We start from the raw sequence: 16,907 nt of genomic DNA, 5'->3' as shown, positions 1-16,907 counted from the left end.
CAGTTACTCAGGGTTTCTGTGCTTATACAAAATGGTAGATTTTGCGTTTCTTTGAGGTATAGCATTGTTATGGAATTGCTTTTCTGCAGTGTTTGCCAAAATCCTACCACTTAAGCTGTGAAGATCATGAGATGGTTTGATTGGGCTGGTTTGAGTTTGTTCCCTTCCACCCGTCCCCTTACCACCTGTAATAATGACAAAACAACATCCCTTTCTGTTGTCTAAAATGTCTCTCCAGGAAGTGAGGTCAGGACTGTGTTTCGCTTGACGAAACAACAGGGAAAGAGCTTTTCCATTTCATGTGCTAGCACAGGATTTAGCCGTGAAGCCCATGGCTGTTGCAAACCCCGCCGCTATCTGAAGCGGGTATTTTATCAGGTGAGCGATGCTGCCATGTGTTGCCCGAGTCCGAGGGACCACGCCAGCCCGGCGGGATCACCCCTGCCTGGGATGGGGGATGCCGACTCCCTGGCAGGGTCCTCTCCCAAAATCCTGGCAGCAGCGGGGGCTCCTGCTTCTGCTGCAACACGATTCCCCTTGTGCCCTCTCTGACCGAGCCACTCAAAAGTGACAGGCTATCCTTTCCATGTTTAAAATGTCTTCTGGAGTCAGTCGGTAGGCTGAACGAAGGAGTGAATAACATGCCAAGCTCCTGGGAAGAAGCCTATTTTTTAATTTCTCAAAGTGATATCCTACGATTGTAAGAGAGGAGCTTGATTTTTTTTTTTTTTTTTTTAATATAAATTTATTGTAAAAAAAGCTTGTTGATTCCCAAGATCTTTTGAATGCAACCATGGAGGAATTCACCCGTTTATTGCTGAATTTTGTTCCACAATCTGATCACTTTTGCTTTTTTTTTGTCTTTTTCTAAGTTACACTTGCAAAGGGAACCTTCAAAATTTCTCAGGGCCTGAATCAAAACTGTGAAGAGGTCTCAGCTGCTCCATTCATCTCAATAGATTTCTGACATAAAGCGAGGATTTAGCAGAGCACTTAAATACTTGATTCTCTTAAAGCACACGCTTAAGTGCTGTGTAAGTACCTGCACGTTTCTACAGCTCTGTGGATTTTGTACTGTGGGTTGTTGAATGAGGCCTGTTTCAGTGCTTACAACCTTAGCAAAAAGAGTCAACTGAAGTGCTTATACCACCACTGAATACATCCTGCCTGCCTGCTAAAATCAAAGAATGAGTTGAGCTAAACAACAAAATAATTCTGATACAGCTAGTCTCATTTTCCACACTCATCTTCAGTTCACTGCAAGATTCCTCTGCAATTTCCAGTGCGTCAAGGAATTTTTCTGGAGACCTTAGTTTCTTTGTGCTTTGCAGCATTTCACATCAGGCAGTTATAAGGATGGGAAATAATTTAAAATCCTATGTTTTAGGTACCTAGTGCTATTCCTGGAGCTGTTGAGCAACACACAGCATTTAATGTATTTATCCTCAATTATCTTTCTGAAGTTTGCATGTATTATTACTCCATCTGGGAAAACAGGGTATGTAAAAGTAAAGCCAGAAGTCAGACTGCCTGTCTGCAGCACGGTGAGTAATTAGACCCCTGGATCCCAAGCTGCTGCTGTAATCACTGTACTGCATTCCTCAAATCTGTGATAATTAAAATGACTGTCTGAGCCTTTCGTTGATGTGGTGGGCTGTAGCCTTTACATTTGGGAATATGAGAACGGGAAGTCAGTGAGCCTAGTGAGAGTTTTCCTGGCTCTTCCAGTAGTTTCTAACCATTAGAATGCTGAATTTATTAAATAACTAAAGATTTTAATTTCACAGACCAGTTTGATTTCAACTCTACAAATTCATGTTTTGACTCAACTTAAAAATGGAACATAAAATTACTTCAGGAATTTACTAGTCGTTAAAGAACTCTGAAATGGAGTTGATAAAAATGTTTTATCTATGTGTATATATGCACACATCTCAACCTCTATTATTCTAATAATGTTCATGAGTTTGGATAATCTCTCTTTTAATAAGTGCTCATGTGGGTGATCTGCCAGCCATTGCTGGTTTCCTAAACAAATACCTTAAGTTTCTATAAGACTTTCATAAGATCTTAAGACTACAGAAGAAGACAACTTGATATTATCAAGTTTTATGAGTTATTTCCATTAGATTGTGTAGCCCTCCTACTCAAATAATATTAGTCTAGTGGTGTTAATTTTCTGTGGCTCTCTGTTCCATTTAGCTAAGGGATTTAACTAGAAATACTAGTCTGGGATATTGGGAGAATGTCTTATGGATGTCATTTTGCTAGTTTAAATTGTGAGCTGTTCTTAATTTCTTAATGGCAGCAGCTGAATATCTGTTGGGTTAACAAGGAGGCTGTTGTTTGTTTAGAGTCTCCAATTAGGTTTTACAGTTGATGCCTTCCTTAATTCAAAGAATTCTTTAAAAATAAGTAAATACTCAGGAGTAAAAAGCCATTGGCTCAGATGTTGTAGTGGTTTAACCTATTAGCAGATGTGTTCTCAGATTTCCGTATCTTTTGCAACAACAATGGTAAATAAAGAATCTTAAAGTTCATTATCATTCTTTAAAAATCTTTGGCTGAGTGTTATCTGTAGTGTGCAAACAAAGAAAAGCTCCAACTGCAAAAGCAGAATTAATATTCTGGACATACACTGTTCAGTGTATGTTTCAATATTCTCTTCCCTGTTCTGCCCACAGTTTCTCCCTAGGTACATTTTAAAAGGCTGTGGGGCTGATTTCCCATGGTGTGCTCTGCTTGAGAAGTGTCTCCCCAGGTTACAGCAGCTGTGCTGCGGGTCCTGCTACAGCTTTAGTTTTGTCTAGGTAAACGTGGCTTAATGAGCTGTGGTTGGTGAGTGTTTACAGAGGTTCGCAAAACAGTCTCTGCAAAACAAGGGGTTTGTTTATTTGTTAGGATACAGAAGTCTGGGAGAAGATAGTTGAAGCAACAAAAAGGGGTGCATACACAGTAGTTACGTGGTCAAGAAAGCATGTCAACTCTATAAATGTATTTTGTCACAATAGTTGAATATGATTTTTAGTTCTAGAGTTTCATAGATGTTAGAGGTTGAAGTTAGAGGCTAATTGCAATAGGTTTACTTCAGCCCTTACTGGGATATACGAGATCTCTTGCTGTGTGGCTTCTCCTTTCTCTTTCTTCTGCCTTATTTCTTTATGGTTTTTTGTTTGGTTGGTTGGTTTGTTTGTTTTCCCTTGGTTCTGGTAATTTCTGGAATAATATTTAATAGAGAGAAAGATTATTAACATTTCAGTTGATCCCGGGTAATTCTTTGGTACAGTCTGTATGTTTTTAAAAGGTTGATGAATGTTGCCTTAGTGGCCAGCTAACCATTAATTTCCAAAGCTGGTTCAGTTTCCACATGACTACACTTCAGATAGTGGAAGGAAAGAATACTCAGTTCAAAACTTGCTGGAAATGCTTAGTTATGCGATTGCGTTCAGACTCTGAAAATTACTACCTGGTTTTCCATCAAAATAAGGTGTAGGTTTAGAGTCTTCTTTTTTTAAAATGTCATTTCAGTTTTGACAGATGACTTCATCACATTTGTGTTTTGTACAGTAGGTCATGCAAGGTTTTATAACACTGTAATACCTGTTGCAGCACTAGGTCAGAACAGGCTCTTTAAAAGGATCGCTGATGTCCCATTCCTTATGTGTTAAGTGCTTTTCAGATTTCATTCTCTTTAATGAAGGCTCCTTTGCATCAACCCAATTTCTGTAAAATTATCAATATTTCTTTAGCAGCGAGTAATTAAAAAAAAAAAGTGGTGAAACACTTCTTAGAGTAGTTAATTGTGTGTAAACTGTACTGGCTACAAGTGTCGTTTCCTGCAACAGGCTTTTTGAGTACCCAAAGAATTTGCATTTATGCATTGTCTTCTTTAATTACCCAGAGCTGTAATGAGTAAAGTTTGACTTAATGTTGGCTTAATGCTGCATTTGTTTGGACTTCATCTCAAAGGTTACCTACAAGGCTTGTTTGTTATCAGATAGTAAGAAATCTTGAAATAAATTCAATTTTATTCTCTTAAACACAAACACAGGGTATCAAGTGCAACTCACTCCTTTTTAAGAAGAGCATGCTGTTAGCTTATTTCCCTTTTGAAATATGAAAATGTGGCTGCTGATAAACAGTTTCTTTTTGGAAGTTGGAAAACTGTATTTTCTGGATAAACTGCACTCTCAAATATTTGAGGAAAATAAGTCTAGCTGTATTGATGTTGCAGTTGCTGAATATTTGATGTATTCATTGGAAACCTCTTTTTTTTTTGTTTGTTTTAAAATTTTTTTCTATTTTTTTTTTTTCTCCCAAGGATTTGTTACTTGTGATTTTATTTGATTTTTTGGATTGTAATTGCAAAAGCTCACCTGGAGGTGCACAGGTTTTTGAAGGAACATTAAGATGATCAGTAATTTTTAATTAGGTGAATCCACATTTAAGTTGTAGTTATATATTGGAGCAAACACTGTGTCTTCTCCAGGTAATTGTGTAAATGTTGGTTAATGTAGACATGTATTTCGGAGAGAAGTGCTGAGACCCCAACAATAGCTACCAGCTTTTCATTTAATATTTAGATATATGAGTATACACATTTACATTACAATGCATTGCTCTTTGTGTGTGTGGATTTTTATTATTTTGGTCTCGTTTGTTTGGTTTTTGGTGGGTTTTTGTTGTGGTTTGGTGGGTTTTTTTGGGATATCTCAGTTTTTAGAGTTTCTCTAGACAACTTAAAATCTAGTAAGGGAGCATGGGCACAGGGGGATATATAGGCTGTTAATGTTACAGCTATTTAGTTGTTCTTCTGATTCTTTACTTTTTTCAGATTGGTTATTTTTCTGACTTCTAGTTGCCTGTAGTTTTTGATTTTAAAAATAGGCTCTGGAAATCGATAATAAAATATTAATTCACTTTAAAGAGGCAAGGATTTCATCTGCGTACATCCTTTTTAAACTTGTAAATACAAGTTTTCAACGGGCTTTTAATCTGAAAGCGAATTGCAGTGTTAGATATGTGGAAAGACACTTAGCTTTGCTCATATTGAATATTTATGTCAGTTTAGAACAGAATGAGTGAAGGATTAGGCATGTGTGGTGTAATGATCTCAATATCAAACTGTAGTGACTGAACGGTTCATGCTGTCATTGACCAGTAATAGAACTAAAAGTGAAGAAATGTATCTAGCATAAGCACTACCGTTGTGCTTTTTAAACAGCTTTTTATAGCATTCTGCCTCATCGAAGAAAGTATTGAGTAGAGACGTTCTACGCTCTTTGAAAATAACAAGACTTCAAGGAGGACCCGGGCTGCTTTTTTTTTTTTACTATTATATGTTTAAAACATGGAAAGAATGTAAAGGTAAAAGTCCTCCAGCAAAGAGGGAGGATTTTGACATCAGGGTTTATGTTATATCAGGAACATAAGCATCTTTTTCACCACTCCTATCACATGATTCTTCTAATGACTTGTGGTAGTTGGGAGTTGTAAGAACAACAGATTTCCTCCCTGTTGTGCTATCATACTAGATTTTCCATTACTAGTTAGTCCTGGGCAGCAGTGGCAACTTGGTTTCTACTTTTAGCAATATCACCTACATGCCAAACACAAATGTGCTTATTTATATGACGCTACCTATTCTATTATTTGAAAACAGATTCAACATGAACCTAAATGTTGACTTTAGCTATGCCTTTTCCCATTAATTCTCTTTTGGAGCGATAGTCTGTGTGTCCTCTTTATTTACATAATAAAAAGAAAGGTTGATGCAACTGTGAAATAAAATCCAATGTATTTTTTTAAAAATACATTGAGAGTGATTAAGATTTTCCTTTAATGTTTGCTATTCCTTACTTTGAGCTGTAAGAGAAATTAGATGAACACTTGTAGTAGCTACGCATATGATAGTTAAGCTTAATTTTTGTATGAAATTTTCTGTCTCTTAATTGTTTTCATAAAGTTCTTCAAATTAGTTACTATGTACTTTGCCCATTACCTGATTTTTAATTTATTCTGGAATGTGGTTATTGCTTAGATACCCTGAATCTCTGTCTAAGACAGTGTGTTTAAAAAAAAAAAAAGTTATACAATAAGATCTTATCCTAAATCTTTTCTTTCTGTTTTTTTGCCTTTTTTTTTTTTCTTTCACTTAGGAATTTTATGTGCTTGATGGAGATGGAAAAAGATGAAAAACAAGCTGGCTTCCTGGAGAAAGAAGGTGGCAATTATTTAATGGAACTTTATTGCTGTGGAACCACGTTTTGAGTGCTTCTCCTAGACTTCTTTGACAAATATCCTAGATATCAGCAGATCGATATGCTTGGAAACCTGGCTCATCAAACAGTATACACTGGAAGAAGCCGGCTTGGAATATGACTTTTTGTGTTGTTTCTGAAAGTCTGTGAGAAAACACTATAGACATCTACCTATTATTTCTTAAGTCTGCATCTCAATTAAGCTACAGCAAAACTAGTCTTTGAAGTGAATAGAACCAGAGCCCTTTTGGAAACTTTTATTGAACATGACTCATGGAGAAGAGCTTGGCTCTGAGATGCACCAGGATTCTGTTGTTCTAACTTACCTAGAGGGATTACTAATGCATCAAGCAGCAGGAGGCTCAGGTACTGCAGTTGACAAAAAGTCTACTGGGCACAGTGGGGAGGATCAAAGCTTGAAGATTTCTGGAAATATATTTCCCAGCTGTCAAAGTAATGGTCCAGTTCTTAACACAAACACATATCGGGGATCTGGCATGCTGCACCTCAAAAAAGCAAGACTCTTGCAGTCTTCTGAAGACTGGAATGCAGCAAAGAGAAGGCGGTTGTCTGATTCCATTGTGGATTTAGATGGAAAAAAGGAAGCTTTGTTAGCTGGCATGGTTGAAAATGTGCCTAAAGGCAAACAGGATAGCACATTACTTGCCTCTTTGCTTCAGTCCTTCAGCTCCAGGCTGCAGAGTGTTGCTCTGTCACAGCAGATTAGGCAGAGCCTTAAGGAGCAAGGGTATTCCCTTAGCCATGATTCTTTACAAGTGGAGAAAGATTTAAGGTGCTATGGTGTTGCATCCAGTCACCTGAAGACTCTGCTGAAGAAGAGCAAAGTAAAAGATCAGAAGCTGGACAACAGCCTGCCTGATATAACGAAGAACCTGCCCAAGGAGAGGTTTATAGAATCTCCTCATGCGGCGCAGAGCGGACCTAAAGTGATAAATGAGCCGCTGTCGTGTGCTGCAAGGTTACAAGCTGTTGCAAGCATGGTCGAGAAACGATCTAGTCCCGCTGCTTCACCAAAGCCCAGCGTAGCGTGCAGCCAGCTAGCTTTGCTCCTTTCAAGTGAGGCTCACTTGCAGCAGTACTCCAGGGAACATGCTTTAAAAGCACAAAACGCAAATCAAGTAGCAAGTGAGAGACTTGCAGCTATGGCCAGATTACAAGAAAGCGCTCAGAAAGATCTTGGCCAATTCGGTTTAGCGAAAGGAATGACAAGCCATCTCAATGGTCAGACAGGATCCTCAACCAAAACAGTATCTAGCAAAAGCAATGTGGCACCATTTCAGAGTTCAGTGGGAGTCATGCATTCGCCTCCCAAAACTGTGGGATACAAAAGTACTTTGGAAAGGAGTAACCTGAAAACCTCTCCCAGCAACAGTTTGCTCTTGCATCTACTGAAAAGCCAGAATACAACCAAACATGTAAAAGGGCACGAACAGAGTGAGAGAGCCAGCATTTTCGAAGACAGCAGCACACCGACGACTATTGATGAGTATTCAGACAACAATCCTAGTTTTACAGAAGATGACAGCAGTGATGATGAAAGCTCTCATTCTAACTGTCTTCCTATAGACCTATCCTTTAAACAGAGGACAGATAAACCAGATGCGGGTCCACCTGCATCACTGGATAACCTGACTCAGTCCTTGCTTCATAGCTGGAATCCAAAAGTTTCCTCTCCAGAGGTCAAGGAAGAAAAAGACACTCCGAAAGCTTCTAAGCTGAATCCCCATCAGAAAGTAACGCTACTTCAGCTGTTACTTGGGCATAAGAGTGAAGAAAAGGTAGACAAGAATAATGACCCTCAGGGACCACACAGTGCAGCTGATGTGGCAAAATTCACTGTACAGACTGGTAAAAGGACTCCTGTTACTGACAGCCCCAGCGCAAATCGAATGACTCCGTTAAGCACTCCACCTTTGCTGGCTTCTACAAAAGCAGACTCTCCTATAAATCTCTCGCACCAGTCTTTAGCCATCAAGCGTAGCTCACCACCATATGCCTGCGGCATCCAGCCAGAGAGGCTGGTGAATCCCGCATCTAAACATTTGATAGATCTTTCCAAAAGCAAAGAAATTCAAGGAGCCAAGCTGAGCAGGAACAGTAGCCCCCAGGACTCCTCGGCATTCAGTGCCAGCAAGCTGCTGCAGAACCTCGCTCAGTGCGGCATGCAGACTTCCATGTCAAGTGAAGAACAAAGAGCTACCAAACAGCTGCTAGCAGGGAACACAGATAAACCTGTTGGCTTGATTGATAGATTGAACAGCCCTCTGCTTACGAATAAATTGAGTACGCATGAAGAAAATAACAAAATATTCAGTTGTCAGCCTGCACCCGCTGAACAAGGACTTCCAGGTTCGGAAATAGAAAATCTCCTTGAAAGGCGCACTGTCCTTCAGCTGCTTCTGGGAACTCCCAATAAAGGTAAAAGTGAAAAGAAAGAGAGGATGCTTTTAAGAGATGAAAGTTCTCAAGAACAGACAGATAAGGCTTTGAATGAGCAAATATTGACGGTGAAAATAAAAACTGAACCATCTGAAGAATCCAATGTTCCTTATAATTCAAATGCACAACAAGTAAGAGAGTGCAAGGGTAACAAATTTCAAGGGTTTGTTCATTCACTGCAGAGGAACACAGCTGCTTCTCCCGCATCCGAGGAGTTGAAGTCTGAGCCTCATTCACCTCAAGACTTCTCATTTTCCAAAAACGGCCTGCTAAGTAGGTTGCTGAGACAGAGTCAAGACAGTTACCCTGCAGATGAGCTGGACAGAAGTCACCGAAACAATGAGCTGACACACCTCGAATCAAAGAGTCTTTGCACGGTACCGAAGAAGAGGAAGCTTCATTCTGAGCCTTTGGAAAGTCCATTAAAAAAGATGAAAATCAATGTGTCTGCTGCAAACAATCACGCTTCTCCTACTGAGGCACTGTACGGGCCTTTACTTAACCAGCAAGAACTGAAATTCAGCAGAAGTGATGCTGAATTTAAATATGCTGTAAGTCATGGTTCAAGTAATGAAAGTGAAAACAGGAGTTGGTCTAGAGATGGTAAAGGCTTTAATGTGTTGAAACAGCTGCTTCTCTCAGAAAACTGTGAGAGAGATCTGTCACAACATAGGAATAACATACTAACGGAGGGCAGGAAAAAAGGAAACAAAACCAGTGCAACAATTAATAAACCTGAATTCAGCATTTCTTCAGTGGGTGCGTTAATGGGAAGCCCTGTGCAACAGAACAATTGTGTAGATCATAGAACATTTCAGTATCCTGTAGCAGTAAAAAGTCCTGCCAGTTCCCCCTTCCCTGAGTACAGGGAGTTGGGGAACACAATATCTAGAGTCGAATCTGACCAGTATAGCGTGTGTCCCAGTGAAAAGGGGCCTATCAGATGGGTGATCACAGGTATGGACAAGAATGATTACGAAAAAGACTCTCCGAGACTGACCAAAACCAATCCAATATTGTACTACATGTTACAGAAAGGCGGCAACACTGTCAGTAGCCACGAAGCACATGACAAAGAAATCTGGAATGAACCTTCATTTGCTGATAGTTCAACTCAAGTTATAGTCAAAGAGGAGTTGGCATCTGATGCAGAGCTTAAAACTCCTTTCAGTAACTTAAGAAGTCCTTACAACAGCCATATGGGGAGTAAGGCCTCTCATCAACATGGTGTGAATGGACAAGTGCATGGACTTCTGGAAAAAGTGCTAACAATCAAAAAAGAGCCAGAATAAACTGCAGCCTCCTCAATGAGTTTACAATCACTGGTTTTGAATCTTTGTTTAAAAAAAAAAAAAAAAAAAAGAAAAAGAAAAAATAAAAATGAGTATGAACTTGACTACTGTATAAATTGAGCATGATTTTAGAAAAGCATGGTCGAATTGAAACGTTTTCATTTGATAAACTTTTTATTTTTCTGGTGATGTTATTTAAAATACATGTAGATAAAATTTGCTTTACAATAGATTGTCACAAGGAAACTAGAAAGGTTGTAATTTGTACAAGACATCTCTGTATGCATCAGGTTAAGTTATGAGTACTCTTTGATCAGAGTCTTATTTGGATCTGCAAGTTTTTGGTATAACATAAAGTGTAAGCGTACAGCCTAGGTGGTGGTAATGCTGCGTTTCCCTCCCTCCCTGTAAAGTAATCCTTATTTTTTTGGAAGCCTGAGCATAGAGACAGTATACTTTTTTTTTTTTTAATGCTTTGTGAAATTTTAAGAATAACTTTTAAGAAATGGAGCAGTCCGTCCAAGGTGTTAGCTCATGATATTGGAGAACCTGTGTCAGTGTTAATAATTGAAATGCACCGAAATGTATTTTTTAGTGCTTCCAAAATTTTTATTGTTATTTTTAAATCTTGTTTGTGGTTCTGCCAGAATAGTGGTGTAAAAATCTATTTTTCTTCCTTGCCCTGCTCTTGACAAATGCCTTTCTCAGAATCCTTAGCCATAGTGAAGAGTTACTAGTTACAGTTAAGGGTTTTTTCTAGGTTTTTATACAAAAGGCAGATTTTTCATAGGCCATGCATGTACTGCATGAGTCCTTTTGTCAGTGCATTCCTGCCACTTCCCTGCTTCAAAGGGGAAAGCCAAAATGCCTCTTGGAGTGGTGTGATTAAGAAAGCTTAGTACATATACTTGGTGAGGAAAAAGGCGGAAAGTTTGTGAAGTGGATCCTGCTTCCCCTGTAGAAGAGTTCTAGCCGCGCTGAAGCAGCACATCAGGCTGCCGCTGAAAGATGGAATAGGATTTTAATGAAAAATGTGTTTGCCTCTTCCTACAACCAGGGAAAAGAATCCATATTCTGCCAATATTTATTACTCTCTGAACAGCTGATGCATGGTTTAATGCACTACCCTTTCACTGCAGAAAACCTGGTTTTAGAATAATTTTTCAGGTTGCACTGAGGATAAAATTGTGGTTTTGTCATGTTCTGTAATGGATGGTGGGACAGGTCTGAGAAATCCTCCTCTGCCCTTTTCCTCAATCCCCACCTGTGCTGTGATTTGTAACATCTGGCAATATCAGCCTGAGATGGGAGTAACTGAAAATTGCGGTCAAAGCTGAGACACCTTAAAGAATTGCTGGCTGGGGAAGAGCCGTGTGGCTCTGCTTTCCTGTTAGCACTGTCTGTGTTAACTCCATTTGCAGCCTTTGTGTCTCAGGGGAGAAGGGGAGGACAAAATCCAGTTCCTCTAAATTATGTGCGCTGTTGGCAACCACAAGTTTTGCTGAACTTTTTACTCCTGTGAAACAAATGTTCGCCGTAGTTTCTAATTTCACTGATAATCCTCTATGCTATCAGCAAACAGCAGAGTATTTGACTTGCACAGGTAATGAAAGCTACATTTTAATTTTGGCCGTTTTAACCATTGAGAGCCGATGACATGACGCAACTGCTGTTTCTGTCCATCCCGTGTTTGCGTAGGAGAGATGAGTGATGGGGCATTTTGCTCTTTTCCTTTCTGGTTTGGTTTCAGAGAACCTTTTCCCAGACTGCTGGCTTGCCAAGACAGAGCGAGCTGTCGTCCCCCTCGTCCTCTGTCCCCTGCCTGGGATCAGGTTCCCTTCTTTCCAGTGCAGTCCCTACTGAAAGGCACGTCTCCTGTCCGCCAGCTGGGAAACGCACCACTATTCTGTTTGGCCCCCGTGGGGGATACCTTCTTTTAGGGAACACAAATATTTGGCAGTATCCGATACAAAACATTCCCCCTGGTTTATATGAGAAATAACAGAGCGATTTAAAGATATATTTTTATGTTATTTGGGTGAAGCGTAATATATTAATGGGCTGTACAAAGAAGATTTATATTTTAAAACCTTCATGCAAATCTAATATCATTTTAAATGTCATTGTCTGAAGTATAATATAAAAATAAAATTTTGTTTGTCTTTAATATTGCATTTGTAAGTGGCCCAGTGACAATTCAGATGTCTCATAGAATAATCATTAACAAGATAAAGTATATTTTGGATTGACAGTGGAACTGAATTGTTTTTATATGAGTCAACCCAGCAGAAATATTAAAAAGATGGTATTTGTTCCATCCATTAGATGTCTCTTAAAGTCTTAATTGATTATTTTTCTTGAAACAACATGTATATAGCTAGGAAATATATACAATATAGAATAATTGATGGTTTTTGGAGTAAATACAGGACTATCATTTACTTGAATGGCTTCTCAGAAAAATGCAGCTTGAACGGATGTGAAATAATCTGGTTGGAAAAACTTCACCAAAACAAAGCTGAGATGAAAAGTAGGGAGGGGAGTCACAAAAAGTAATATTGGAGTCTAGGAGTGTGCTTACCTGTGTATTTATTCTATGGTAGTCTATTGTTATGTTATATACTTTTGAACATTTAGTTTTTAAAGTTTTATAAAACATTTAAGTTAAAATGTTAACAGTTTGACCAGTTAATGATTTAGCTTTCTTTTTAGGTCATGTTGATGGAAGGGTATTAACCATTCTCACAGACGTCAGTAAACTATAATACACAAGAATTTAAGTTTAGGACATGCTATTCATGGAAGAATCTTACCTCTTGTCGCCGTTGCAATCCTGACCAGCAGGCGAGACAAGGATGAGGCCTTTGAGAGAGGGTCGGGCATGCCAACTGGTTGCTTATCAGTTGGCTGCCAAGAGGACAAGTCTCCTATATGAAATTCTCCAGTATTGCTGATGTTACCCCACCCTAGGGAAGAGAGGTTTTCTTTAACATCTACCCTGTCCGCAGGTACAGCCTTTAAACCTGAGGACCAAAGGCTTTTTATTAACTTTTTTATCTTGTAGCATGGGTGAGTAAAAAGGAGTCACCATTGTTTTCCTTGGGGGCTTTTCCATCGGAAAAGGAGGGTGCAGGAGCTGCGTTTGCTGCACCAGCAGAAGGGCCGGTAGGGCTGGCCAGGTTTTCCCAAGCAGCTCAAAGATCCTTGATTTCCACCAGTCCCTGCAGATGAATGACAAACCAAGGTCATCTGTTGAGTAACACTTGGTATTCTCAGCAACTCCTGTCTCCTTGGTGCAGTAGATGTTTGCTAGTAGGATATGTGTTTCGGCTGTCCCAAGTATGCCTCCTTAGTCTGCGGGAGTGGAAGCTTCAAAGATAGCTCTGCCAACTGAGGAGGCTGAAGTTTCATCTGGGCCTTTAGACCTGAAGGAAAATGGGGCCTTGTTCAGATGTGGGCAGCAGTAGCAGTGTAGGCCAAGAGGTGCAGGATTGATGGGTGCTGTTGTGTGATCTCACCGTCAGAGGAGCAGGGAGGGAGGGAGGGGAGAACATCTCCCGGCTATAGCTGCCTCCACCTCATGGAGCAGCCAAGAAGTGAGTTAGGGATGTGTCTATACCATGCTCGAAGTTGTAATTGCAACCTCTTGGGACTTACACCTGGATTAACTTCAACCTCACGCAGAGCAGTTGCAGCGGCAGGGTTGCCAAGTGCCCGGTGCCTTGCTTGAGGCTCGTGCCGCTTCACCCGCAGGGGTGGTGTAGCGCTCAAGCTAGCTAGATTTGGGGATTGACTTGTGATTGCCACACAGATATGCCTTTTCTTTCCAGAGGAAAGTGCGCAGGACTGAGACAACCAGATTTCTAGTGTCTTCTCTGCCAAAGTTTGAGGAAACGTTGGGGGGTAACACAGGACTGCAGAATCAAAGGTGTTTTGCTGGAGGGCTTCTCCATTGATGCCACGTAACCAGGCGGCTCAGTTTGAGAAGTTTATAAACATTACAAGATCAAAAGGGAATTCAGCCATAACTTTCACTTTTCTTAGTCATTTACTCTTAGTAATGTTTTTAAATTTTTAATTTACAAATGTTTTTAAAAGAAATAAATGAATGGTTTAAATTTTCCCTGTTAAATGTTGGTGAAAGTATGACAGCTCTCATTGACGTCAGTGACATGATATTACCAGTTTGTTCTCTGCCACATCTTACAGAGGAGTAAACTGGTAAGTATATATTATATATATTTATATATAATGTAAATATATTGACTTGTTACACCTATAATATGTTGAAATTGGTTTTTAAAAGGTGATGTAAATAGTGGTTTCCTTAATGAAAAATACATATTTTGTATTGTTCTAATGCAAAGGAAAAAACCTTTTAACCTTTTTTTGTTATGTATATTCAATGTATAAGTGTAAATATGATCACATAGGTTTAAAATCTTTGCATGTATGTATACAGTTGCAAGTCTGGAAGAATGTATAGAAAAATACTTTTATTTAAAGTTGTGATTACCTGCTGCATGAAAAGTGCATGGGGGACCCTGTGCATCTGTGTGTTGGCAAAAAATGTCTTAACAAGTCAGGTCAGTTCAAAACACAACAGTATTCCACTTCTGGACATGACTTCTGCTGTGGTCTTTTAGCTTTGTGAAAGAATGTGCTTCAAATCAAAAGGGTCTGGAAAAAAAAAATGCAAAACTGCTTTTAAAACATGAAGTACTCGTACAACTATAATCAGTCATGTAAGTTCAGGACTCCATTTTGCGTAATTGAAATAATGTACCAGGACTATTCCATCCCTGTAAAACAAAGGAATATTGATTTTTCTTTGCCATACATAAGAATTTGGGATTTTACCACAACCAATTTTATTGTGATGTGTCTTCAGTAATTTATCTAACTGGTCTCATTTTTTAATTAGAAATTAATTTCCTCATGTGATGTCACAAAACTGTACATACTGCAGTGTGAAGTTTTTTTAAATCTTTCAGTGTTTACTTCCTGCAGAAGATTTGAATAAATGAGAAAAATGCATTGTCTTGATGGTTTTTAAATCTGCTTTATTTCATGTGTACTTTCCGTTATTGGAGTGTTAGCGGGCTCTTTGCATCAGTGCTATTAATATAAATTTCTGGCAAAAATATCTCGAGGAACTTAGGGACACATAGTCTTCAACAAGGCTACTGACTGGAAATGGGGAGTCGAGGAGCTGGAAATGAAATTATTTGAATCAGATTAGCAGCTTTACTTTACAAAGCACTATATTATGTTTTATTCAAATACCTTTCTGTTTACTAACTTGAAATCAGTGACCATAAACTGGAAACCTTCTAAGTGGGAATTTTCATCTGAAAATCATTCTAAACAAATGTTGAAACATTTTTCAGGTCCCCTGTGCAGGGTGGAAAGGTGTGTTTTCCCACTAAAATCTGCTTTTGTCCCTATCACAAAATGAGGTTTTAGTTTTATTCAGTTTAATTTTTTAGGCAAACTTGTAGAACAGTGAATGCATTTTGTCTGTGAAGACTATACAAAGATTTAACAGTACACTTGCATCATATTTTGCAGCTTTTAGGTTAACTTACCACATTAGTGCAAACAGTGGATTGCAACATTAGTGCAAGTGTTAATTAGTGCATAGTTAATTTAAAAACAGTAATTCCAATTCCATAGATCTCAGCTAGGGCTTCCGGAAGTATTTAGGTGTACGTTGTGATTGTTTGGTGTCTAAAATGGAATAGGATACTGGCTGTCTTTGAATATGTCATCTTAAAGTACATATATAATGTCACCAGTGATACTCAGGTGTACTTCAGAGAAGAAAAGACCCTTGACCCAGCTTCTGCATAGGCTCTTCTCTCGAAGAAGGCAGCTTGCTCCTAATTTAAGGAATAAATGGCTAAGCCAAAATGCAGCCCCATGAAAAAGCGATATACCTAAGAGGCAAATCTAGTCTTCTAATGGCAGTGCAGCTTGGAAATAATTTCTGAAATATACGCTTCCTCACTGACTTGGTTCCTTTGGTTTTGATTCTACCAACCAAGCGAAAACAAGTGTGTCTTTCTCACATGATGATGCCCTATGACAGTTCCTTGGGGCACCTGAATAGCACCAAGTTGTATTTTATTATTTGTGCAGAGTTCAGGCTCTTGTAACTTCAGTATATTTATTCAACTTACTGTGCTGGAACACTAAGTGAAACTTGTTTTGTGTCTACCAGAACAAGCCTGCGGAGTTGAGCATACAGTATGCTGAACAGCTTGTGGAGTGACGAGGATGTTGAACAGGTGTAAAAATTCTGAGACACATTTCACTCGGAATGAACACTAGCATTTGCTTAGTAATTCATAATAAACTGGCTCACAAATGCTTCAGCGCCAGTGAACTCTTTACAGGCAGGCCTGTGATCGTGCAGAATCCTCCTGATCTTCAGTTTGTTCCTCACAAAGTGAAAGATGCACGTGATGGTGATGATTTTTCACAAAACAGCTGCTGGATAAAGAAAATTTTTGCTTCAGAGATTTCAAAATGTGGGTGGAAAAAATTAGCAATTTTGCTCGTGGGACCTGACAGCCCAGTCTTATGCTCCTCAATGAAATTAGCGTTGGGGGCATCAAGGACAGTTGTGGACTCTGATAGATGTTTTGCAGGCCCATGCATTGTGGAAGGCTTTATCAGAGTACAAATGCTTGTTGCAGTAGTACAAACATCTACATATAAGAAAAGGAAAGCAAATTATTCTTCCTTGACTGTAAACTTCGTCAAGAAAAATGTGGTTTTTGAAACTGAAGAATACAATGACAATGTTTTCCTGTACACCATGGCTCAGCCCATTAGACATGTAATGCACCCACAGGAGTGTCTGTAGGGACTTGATATGAGCCTCGAGCAG

The 16,907-nt window shown here is 39.1% G+C and overlaps 1 protein-coding gene across 5 annotated transcripts in view; it reads left to right on the top strand.

Moving 5' to 3' along the window:
- NRIP1 (nuclear receptor interacting protein 1) overlaps positions 1–16,907 on the top strand; it is a 103,459-nt gene that overhangs the window by 65,184 nt on the left and 21,368 nt on the right. For 4 of the 5 annotated variants that reach the window (XM_065647211.1, XM_065647219.1, XM_065647227.1 and 1 more), the window contains one exon: positions 6,159–15,054. The exons of the other annotated variant lie outside the window; for it this stretch is intronic. In XM_065647211.1, the coding sequence (XP_065503283.1) occupies positions 6,527–10,012 (3,486 nt within the window). In that variant the 5' untranslated portion in view covers positions 6,159–6,526 and the 3' untranslated portion in view covers positions 10,013–15,054. Of the gene's footprint in view, positions 1–6,158; positions 15,055–16,907 lie in introns of those variants that run through there. 5 annotated transcript variants of the gene reach the window in all.

This window comes from Caloenas nicobarica, chromosome 1 (assembly GCF_036013445.1).
Source record: "Caloenas nicobarica isolate bCalNic1 chromosome 1, bCalNic1.hap1, whole genome shotgun sequence".
In the NCBI taxonomy this organism is placed as follows: domain Eukaryota; kingdom Metazoa; phylum Chordata; class Aves; order Columbiformes; family Columbidae; genus Caloenas; species Caloenas nicobarica.
The sequence above is the reverse complement of the archived record's forward strand: the minus strand, read 5'-3'. Positions and strand labels throughout refer to the sequence as shown.